General features: G+C 32.6%; 1 protein-coding gene across 3 annotated transcripts; it reads right to left on the bottom strand.

Moving 5' to 3' along the window:
• Window positions 1–3,070: 3,070 nt before the first annotated feature.
• Window positions 3,071–9,856, bottom strand: LOC120087568 (probable folate-biopterin transporter 7). Of its 3 annotated transcripts, none has more exons than XM_039044376.1 (3): window positions 9,345–9,856; window positions 6,133–7,217; window positions 3,071–3,335 (listed from the first exon to the last, which is right to left on the bottom strand). In XM_039044376.1, exons 1-2 carry the CDS (start codon window positions 9,595–9,597, stop codon window positions 6,148–6,150), a joined length of 1,323 nt encoding a protein of 440 aa, XP_038900304.1. In that variant the 5' UTR covers window positions 9,598–9,856; the 3' UTR covers window positions 3,071–3,335; window positions 6,133–6,147. The 3 variants fall into 3 exon arrangements, with proteins under 3 accessions (XP_038900304.1, XP_038900303.1, XP_038900302.1); XM_039044375.1 differs by lacking the exon at window positions 3,071–3,335 and adding an exon at window positions 4,871–5,021; XM_039044374.1 differs by lacking the exon at window positions 3,071–3,335 and having other exon boundaries at window positions 6,042–7,217; window positions 9,345–9,855.
• Window positions 9,857–10,105: the final 249 nt, after the last annotated feature.

The following is a 10,105-nucleotide window of genomic DNA, read 5'->3' on the forward strand; positions in this document are numbered from 1 at the left end:
CCTCTAATGAACAATTGGCTTGTGATCCAATCATTAAACCGAGTCTCTCTTAAGCCAATGAGAGGGTGAGACCCCTTGATCAAGACCCGAAGCCTGTACTTAAGGGAACAACCTCTCTACTATCCCTAAAAGTGGGTAGGAGTAAATTTCATCTTACACCCTATGTCCCGAGCTATCTACCTGGTCTTACCTTAAAATGGGAGGCTTATTGAGTCGGCACTGTTGAGCCAACCCTCACCTATGAAAATATAAAGATAATCCTAAATAAACAGAAGTTCATAGTTAGCTTAGGATTAAGGTCAAGTTACCTAAGCCATCGCTTTGAAAAAGTTGATCTTAAATAGTAAACAACGTTATAAAGTAAGAGTGACTTATTTCTTAGTCTGATCTTATACAAAATCTTTGCATGGGATGCCCCCATTCACATGTCTCCACATAAACGAATCAGGATCAATTCATTTGTAGCACTTTACAGCAATTATAGCATCTACAAAGTGGGTCGCAATCCGTTAGTGTCCCCAGAATAAGGTATCAAGCCTTATCCGTATACTATAAACCATTTTGACTATTTACTCGAACTTGATCCACTCTTGTGTCTCCACATAAAGTTCAAGTACTCATTTAATAGTCATGGATCTTAGTTTATTGGAATTAGGTTATTTCGAAAACAAAATGAGCAATTCAAATATTCAATAACAGCTTTATTGAATCAAACTTCAATAACATCTATATTGGTTAACCAAATAAGTTTTTTTGTTTACAAACCACGTATTTTAGAACATAAAACCCAACAATGATGTCATTTCATCATTGATTGGATGTGTATCAAATCATTTGAATCATATGGCCATCCCATGCATTCGTAGATGGTCATGCTTCCACTCATCTTCATATAACCATCTTGACATGAAGTTGGTTGCATAAATGACCGTTAGTGTTTTCCTTTTTCTTTCATTATTTAAATTCACATTTTCATCGTTAATTTGTTAGTTTCCTTTTTTAGGCTATGGATATGGATTGATGACTGAGCAATGACAAACAATCCCAAGTGCAAGTGCACATTGTCACAAAACTAGCGTAAAACGGAGAAAACTCCGAGTCCAACCACAATATGAATTCCATTGAACATCAATGGTGGCACAAATGGTAACTCCTTAACAATAGCTAACGACTCCCCAATTAAGGAGGCCCAAGTAGTCTAGAAGAGACTGCCTAAGCCATATCCTACGTCCCCATCTACAAGCTTCGAACTCGACACTTTTACCTAATTAGATGAGCCAATCACTTTTTCAGTAGCTGCTAAATCCGAAGCTGGAAAAATCGAAGAACCGACAGCCAACCCATCAATCGCCATATGACTCAATTCCTCCACCTTCCCCCTAACAGACACGCCTGAAACCTTCTCACCAACACCCGACAACTTCCCCCTAGGCGCATGCGACACATCAATCCAGCGCACCTTGCTTCTTCTTCAAAGCAGACGGACTAGGTGGTTCTACCTATTGCTTATCTGGAGATCGTTTCTTCTTCATTCAACTTCCCACTAACCTCGCATTACAACGTAGTCACCCCCCAAAGCACACTCGATCTCCAACGGCAAGGCAAACTCTTGTCAAACCCACGTAAACCCACGACAACACCGCGACCAACACCTCAAACATAACCAAAAATGACCACAGTTACCACCTCAAACCCACAGAAACAACACCCAGATCCACGGAAGCTATGAAATCATCAAGGAACCAACAAAGAAAACCCACAACGAAGTCCACAAAATCCACGAAAACCAAACCTACAACTCCAGGCTCACAAACTACACGCCCCTTGTAAAGGAAATTGACAAGAAATTGTCCCACACGAGTCCCATAGTGGTGATAGTCGGTTTAGTTTTGAGATCAATTAAGAATCAAATCAAATCAATTGATTTTATAAATAAGAGATCCAAACCAATATCCAATAAATGACAAAACTATTGATTGATTTTATTTGGATCGGTTTATTATTGGTTTAATCTCTGTTTTTGGTATTTTCCTTTTTTTTTCTAACTTTTATTTTTATTACCACTTTATTTTTTAATTTGTATTTTCTTTTGTTAATTTCAAATTAAAGTTGGGTCTATTTATTTTTTATAAATTGAAATTTGACATTTATTTTGACACTTTTCTAAATAAAAAACATACAAGCTTCATAATAATTGGTCTTTTCTAAACAATCAATATATATACACCATAATAATTAAAATACTAAAAGATAGTTTTTCTAAGGGTATATATACCATTAGATCAGTTTGGTTTTTATTGATTTTTCTAATAAAAAACCAATGCGAACCAATACTTTTTTGTTTTCTCCAAATACAAACCAAAATGTCCAATTTTATACTAAAAAATCAAACAAAACCATTGGATTACTTTGGATTGGTTCGGTTTTCGGTTTCTCGTTGCACTCCTAGTCACCACAAATGGCGCTTCTGTTTAGTCATTTATTAAAGGGTAGAGGTGTACATGGGTTGGGTTAGGTTGGGTTGAGGAAATTTTTTGGACCAATTCGAAAATCCGGGTTGGTCAGTTTGGCTATCAGAATAGGGTCTCCAATCGAACTTAACGCTTAAAATTCGGGTTTCGTTGGGTTATTTATTTCTTCTTTTCTTTTTTTATTACATTTTTTATTAACTTAAAATACTAAAAATTTATGTACAACACATTTTAATAACTAAAATTTCATAAACTCAAATGTTAAACATCAAAATCTAAGATATCTATTACAAACTTCAAACAAACATCATAAATGTATATATGACTTAATATATATATATATATATTAGAATTTTGGGTTGGGTTGGGCCAACCTGAATTTTTAAAAGTGTAACCTAGACTCAACCCAACCTGAAAAAAAACCTAAAAATTTTTAGCTCTTCTTCCCAGCTCTTGACTGAACCCTGAGGTCCCCGAGAGCNACCCAACCTGAAAAAAAACCTAAAAATTTTTAGCTCTTCTTCCCAGCTCTTGACTGAACCCTGAGGTCCCCGAGAGCGAGATGGAAATCTTTTTCTTCTATTTATATAGAGTACTGAAAAGAAGGACTCCCTCTGCCTGACAACCCCAAGTATGGAAATGTGCTAAACTTGCTTTCCTTTCTCATTACCTTGGACTATCGGTTGAGACTCTCCGACATCCGTCAAACTCAGACAACTATTTGAGTTCCACTTTTTCTACCGGGCAGAGCTGCAAAAGTGGCTTCACCCAAAATCTTCAGAGAGGCGTTAACCATAAGAGGTAGGGCCGGGATGGATAGATAGAAATCGTTCCCTCCCGGGTTAGGCGCACGCCCAACCTAATCTAAAATTTAGATAATTCGAATTATTCAATTGTTGAGTCATTTGAACATCCTTATTAAAGGGCAGATGTACTCATCTTTATACTTCTCAATCTCATCACTCACATCAAAAAGTAACTAAAATATTTAAAAGAAGAAGAAGAAGAATTTACCACATGGTAAAATATGATTAAATAATTTGATGTGGTATATAAAGATAGGTGGTGCTCAGATGCACTAAGTATTTTTCTTTATTAAATCCAATTTAATATTAAAAATATTACATATTACTATTATTTCGATAATAAAATCTTTGGCCAATTTTTAATACGCATAATAATTTTACCATTAGTCTTATTAATTCCCAATTATTTAGGGTAGACTCTATATATATTTTTTACGTTAAGAAACACTTTTGATTCATGAACTTTCATGAAAATAAAAATTTAGTTCATGAACTTTGGTTGATAACAATTTAGTCTATGTATTTTCAGTTTTATAAAAATTTAGTCTATGAACTAAAGTATATAACAATTTAGTTCTTATACTTTCAAAATTGTAACAATTTAGTCCCTAATGTAAAAAAAAAAATCAATATTAAATGTCAATTTTTAACATTTTATGAGGTAGAATTTGTATTTTGTAAAAATGTTAAGTCTTTATTTAGTTTAGCAATTTATTTATGCATGAAATCTCATTAGCCCTTTAACATTACTTTTTATAATAGGGAATAAATAATTATGAATTTTAAAATACAAGAATTAAATTGTTACATAATAAAATTTAATGATTAAATTCTATCAAAATTGAAAACATAGAGACTAAATTATTACAAACCATAGTTAATGAACTAAATTATTACTTCTATGAATGTGTAGGAATTAAAAGTAATTTCTAACCTATTTTTTAAAGAGCTTACACTACATTAGTTTCGAGTCTAACAACCATATGACATAATTTGATTGGATTAGATTATGTTGTCCAATAGATAATGATTACAAGTGATATAATTTGATTTATCCATTTATAGATATATATATGTTTTTTCTAATCTAATTTAAAACACTTGTGAGTTTATAATTGATCTTAAACTTATCAATATATATATCATTAATTCATATTTAAAGACCTGGCAATTCATGATTGGCTAAAATTTAGGTTTAAATACTATTTTGGTCCCTGTATTTTTTATTTTAGTTTATTTTGGTCATTATATTTTTAAAATTTTCATTTTGGTCCCTATACCTTCAACTTTGGTTCATTTTGGTCCTTATACTTTAAAAAATGTTCATTTTGATCTTTATATTTTAAAAGAGTAACCATTTTAATCCATTCATTTTCATTTTTACTTAATTTTTAAGGAATCAAAATAGTCATTTTTTTCTTTAAAGTTTAAAGACCAAAATGAACCAAAGTTGAAAGTACAAAAACAAAAATGAATATTTTGGAGATACAGATACCAAAATGAATCAAAATTAAAAATATAGGAATCAAAAGAAATATTTTGAATATGTAAAGACCAAAATGAACCAAAGTAATATTTATACCCTAAAATTTATTATTTGATGGTATGATTACAAAGCATGACGTATTACATATTCATTGCTAATAAAAAAATGTCAATTTCATATTTAATTAAAAATTCAAATTTGTGAGATTCTCTCCACGAGCACAGCTCAACTTGTAAAGGGAGATCGAAGGCCCCTACACTGGTTGAAGTTAAAAAGATAATAACAATACCAATAATAATTTAAAAAAATGATTTAAATTTTCCTTTTTTAGAAAAAAAAAGACTTAAAATTTCCTTGATTTGTGAATAAAGTTTATTCTATAAAATAAAATAATAATAAAAGTACCGTTGTTTATTATTATTATTATTATTATTATCATCATCATCATTTGACAATGTGTGATCGAAAAATCAAATATGTGACTTCGAATAAAGATCCATTTAACCAAAAAAAGAAAGAAAAAAAAAAAAAGAAAACAAAAGAAAACAAAGGACAGTTTATTTAAATATTGATATAATAAAGGGTTTTTTTAAATATAAAAAAATAAAACAAAATATTTACAAAATATATTAAAATTTTAGAACTATCAATGATAGACACTATGAACTATAAGTGATATTGATAGACATTAATAGAAGTCTATATTGTAAATATTTTCAACAGTTTTACCATTTAAAATAATTTTATTATAATAAATCACCATTTTCTATATAGAAAAAGCTACATGAGATGTACGTAATAAGTTATAGCTCATCTTGAAAAATCTTACAGTACATTCCTAAAATCATCTTGTGGCACCACCGAAATAATTTTAAATAATATGAATACCTTGATCTTGTTTAAGAACCCTTTTATTTTGTTTATGTTTTTAATTCTAAAAAAAGGGTTGTTTTCAAATAAAGAAAAAATAGCCAAACTTATTTATAAATATAATAGAATTTCACTATCTTTTAGTGTCTATGTCTATCACACTCTATCACTAGATAATTACATTTTGCTATATTTGAAAATATTTTCAACAATTTTACTATTTAAACAATCACCCTTCATTTTCTATTACCATTTTTCTTTATTTTCTAATGCCCTCCAAAACCGATTCCAAAATCATACAAATCTTTAAAAACTAAAAACAAACTAGTTCCAAAAACATTTCCTCCACGTTGAAACTTTACTAAGATTTGAAAAACCTTTATGAGCTTAATATTAAAAAATACAAAATTTAAAACAAAAAAAAATCCTTATCAAATGGGATATAAATATAAAATGGAATATGTATATTTTTATATTTGAACTCACTGACCATACTAACCATTCTTCCACTGTACTACTGCTGTTTTTTGGAGTCTTTTCTTCTGTCTTTGGCTTTGATATCATCAGGGATGCACCATGAACAAGACAATGGCAGAAGAGTGCAGACTGCTTGGATTATTAAACCATGAGCAAGCCCAGAAAAGTCATTTGCTGTAATGCCAACATAAGAAGCAAGCGCTACACCAAGACATCCGCTCACTATGAACGCGAGGGCGATGGCTGACATTACGAAAGCCATAAGAGAGCCCTCACATCCTGGTGGGCAAAGCTGAGCTATCAGAACACTGAATGGCAAGATCTTGAAGAATAACAGAACTTCTGAAAGTCCAGAGAATAAAACAACATATATGAAATCTGGCACGCCCATTTCTCGATAGACTCCCTTCACGAACAGCACGTCCGAGATCATAAACACCGCCATCGAAACCTGGATACTTGAAATAAGTTTCCTAGATGGGACCGACTTCAGATGACGATTGTAAATTACGCCCCATAACAGCAGGGCTGCTTGACCAAAAACTTTAGAGATGCCCAAAACAGATGACTCAATTTTCAAATGCTCTGTCTGATAGAAAAACATGGTGCCTGTCAATGCAGGTATTATGCTGTAAGATGCAGCAAACCATAGAATGGAATAAGCAATGTCGGGTCTTTTTAGAACGGCTGCAAGTTCTGAGAGTTGTTTGTTGATACCAGCATTCGTCGAGCTCCGAGGGAGATTAAGAGAGTTTTCACGAACAATGATGGTTAAAAAGAATTGAAGTGAAAGGAGAAGGCCAAAGGACAGGAACATTGCTTGGGGTGAGAACCTATCAATAGCAATGCCTCCAAGAAGATTTCCAAGAATCCCACCAGCAGAAGATGCAACCCAAACAAATGCCTGGAGCTCACCCGAGGAAGATGCTCGAGAATTCTTGGAAGAAGTGGGCCGTTTTCCTGCCTCCGCAACAATGGCATCATTAGCAACCTCTGCTATTGAAGCACCGAGATTGCTAAGTAGAAGATATATGCTGATGGTGAAAACTGAAATTCTAGATGGTGGCATAAGTGCTATGGGTATCCATGACACTGCTTGTAAGAAAGCTGCATCAACATAAGCATAAGAGGAATAAATAATTTTTCAAAATTGATGACACAATGAAAGAGTTTCAAGTAAATATCTAACAAATTAAAGCTATGTTAGATAACCATTTGGTTTTTTGTTTTTGGTCATTGAAAATTAAGCCTTTAAAGGTTAAACACTACCACTCATTGATTTTTCTTTGATTTATTATCTACTTTTTACAGGCGTTTTCAAAATTCAAGTCAAGATTTGAAAATTTTAGTTTTTTGTTTTTGAAATTTGGCTAAGAATCAAAATGTTTACTAAGAGAAATATGAAAACTAGGATAAAGATATTATAAGAAAGCAAAAACCAAAAATCAAAAACCAAAATCCAAATAGTTATTAAATGGGACCTAAAAAATCAAACAAATTGATAAGCAACTTGATCAATTCACATTTATAACTCACGATAAATGCTTGGCGCCTAGCTTCCTACTACTCCAGCACATAAGTTAATGCCTTAAGAGCAGTCCTATCATCTTTTAATTACTAAACCTGTTCCGATTCAATACATATCAGTGGTAAAATCAATTAATCTCCAAAAACGCATACAATCAGCAGTGAAGTGCAGATCTATGTCATGCCTGATCATGGGGAGTCTATGGTTAACACAAAACCAATAATGTATAACAGTTTATTAGAGAAGCTGATGAACAGACAATGCAAAAAAAAAAAAAAAGTCACTTCAGATCACAGTTCGTATAAGCTACTTTTAAAGATACTGGAAGAAGGCTGCCTTCTATCCGCTTCTCTGTTGCCAACCTTGCTTACCCAAAATCTAAAAATATTGTTATACAAATCAATCAGGCGGAGGTGCTTTTCCATGGTCAAAGTCATTTTATGCTATGCCAAAAGGCATCTCCCTCACAAAAATCATCATGTTTGAGATTAGCATAAAAGGCTTTGAGAAACGTCAGAACTACCTTAAGGTACTTGAAAACGAATGCAAAGTGCTTTTGGCCTAAATGCTTGACGAAGAAACACTTGGTTAATTGGTTATCAAACACATTTACTCTTGTGCTAGTAGTAATTAATTTACAAGCACTCCTGCACTTAACTCTTTTTTTCCCCTTCTTTTTGTAGAAAGCATACATTTCTACAATTACTGGAATACACAAAGAATCGTTTGCACATCACACCCTGACAAGAGTTTCCATGCCTACGATAAGAATCAAAACTATGTATAATCGTCAAAGACGTAACGTGCCCTTTTAGCATCTATTCATTTGAATATAATCTACAATATAGCATTAGTTCAGAATAACGACAGAAAATTAAGGCTATGTTTGATGACCATTTAGGTTTTATTTAGTAACCATTAGGCTTCATTTGTTAACCATTTTGTCTTTTATTTTTAAAATTTAATCTACTTTTCTCAATTTCTTATAATGACTTGCATATTTCTAGGAATTATTAACCAAACTTCAGAAACAAAACAACTTAATTTTTTTTTTTTTTCAAAAGTTGGCTTTACTTTTAAAAGATTGCTAAAAAATAAATAACAAAATAAGAAATTTAGAGGTGAAATGGATGTTTATATACTTAATTTTCTAAAATAAAAAACCAAATGATTACCAAACACGGCCTTAGTTTTTCATTTTTGGTTTGTGAAAATTGTTTTCTTTTTCTCACCATTTCATAATCATGGTTTACATCTTTCCTAAGTAAAGATTTGGATCCTAAAACCAAGATATAAAAACAAAAACTACTTTTAGTTCTAATTTTCATAACTATTTTAAAAACACAGCCAAAATATAGACTACAAAACAAAGAAATCAATAGTGTTTATAGGCTTAATTTTCTAGAAAAACTAGGGAGCCTAAGTAATTGAGGAGTGGCCTCAGGACTTCTACGCCATCACTGCAGAGTTCTTTCATCAAAATTCTAAACAAATCAAGGCGTGATCCGAAATTGATTTCAAAAGAAACACGAGAATTCAACTTGTTCCATAAACATATTCCAGAAATTTCACAACAACAAAGAAACCTAATACTAACACAATCGAATTCAGGCACAGAACAAAAGGCCACAAGCGGTGAAAAGTGATTGAAGAAAAAGGGCTTCCAATAACCGAAACACAGATTAGAGCAATACAAAGGAACTCACCTCCAATTGCAATGTAAGGGATGCGATGTTGGCCGGAAATATAAACGGCATCAGAGAGAATCCCGTAGAGAGGCTTGGCGACCATGGGAAGATTGGCGGAATTTTGAAGAAGCTGAAGAGTAGAAGGGTCCACATTGAGGCCGTCCTTGAGGAAGAAGTTAACGGCCATCCATGGGAAGCAACGGAAACCCTGCACCCAATATCCCAATCCGAGAACCTTCTGGATCGGATTATCGGAATTCGATGTGGCCATCCTAGAGAGTAAGAAAAAACAATTGGATGCGGAAATTGAAGAAAATGGAGGCAGAATTTTCAGAGATGGAAGCTTGTTGCGGCGGTGGAGACGGTGGCGGCGGCGGCGGCGGCGGCGGCGGTGGTGGTGGTGGTGGTGGCGATTTTGAGTGTCATTTCATCTTGCTTTTTCGGAAGCTGATGATGCCGTTGTTTGTATAGACATGTGGTGCTTCTTACTGTGATTTTCTTTTTCTTTTTTACTTTTCATTTTCTTTTTTCTTTTTTCTTTTTTCCTTCTTTTGGTGTCCCTTTACTTGTGGAATAAGCTAATTTAAATAAATGGATTTTTTAAAAAACTCTTAATACTTTTATTACAATATACAAATTTATAAAAACAATAAAATTTTAAAAAAAAAGCCTGCAAAGTACTGAGTAATGGCCAAGACAGGCCAGCAGCGGAAATAAGAAAAGAAAATGACCTTTCGAATCGAATAAAATAATGATTAAATTAGGAATATTGTCAAATT

Source organism: Benincasa hispida, chromosome 10 (assembly GCF_009727055.1).
Source record: "Benincasa hispida cultivar B227 chromosome 10, ASM972705v1, whole genome shotgun sequence".
Taxonomy (NCBI): Eukaryota; Viridiplantae; Streptophyta; class Magnoliopsida; order Cucurbitales; family Cucurbitaceae; genus Benincasa; species Benincasa hispida.

Excerpts from the sequence above, each read along its gene's own strand:
- LOC120087568 (XM_039044376.1), bottom strand. The coding sequence starts at position 9,597 with ATGGCCACATCGAATTCCGATAATCCGATCCAGAAGGTTCTCGGATTG. Across the intron at positions 7,218-9,344 it reads CCCTTACATTGCAATTGGAG|CTTTCTTACAAGCAGTGTCA; the intron begins GTGAGTTCCTTT and ends ATGTTGATGCAG.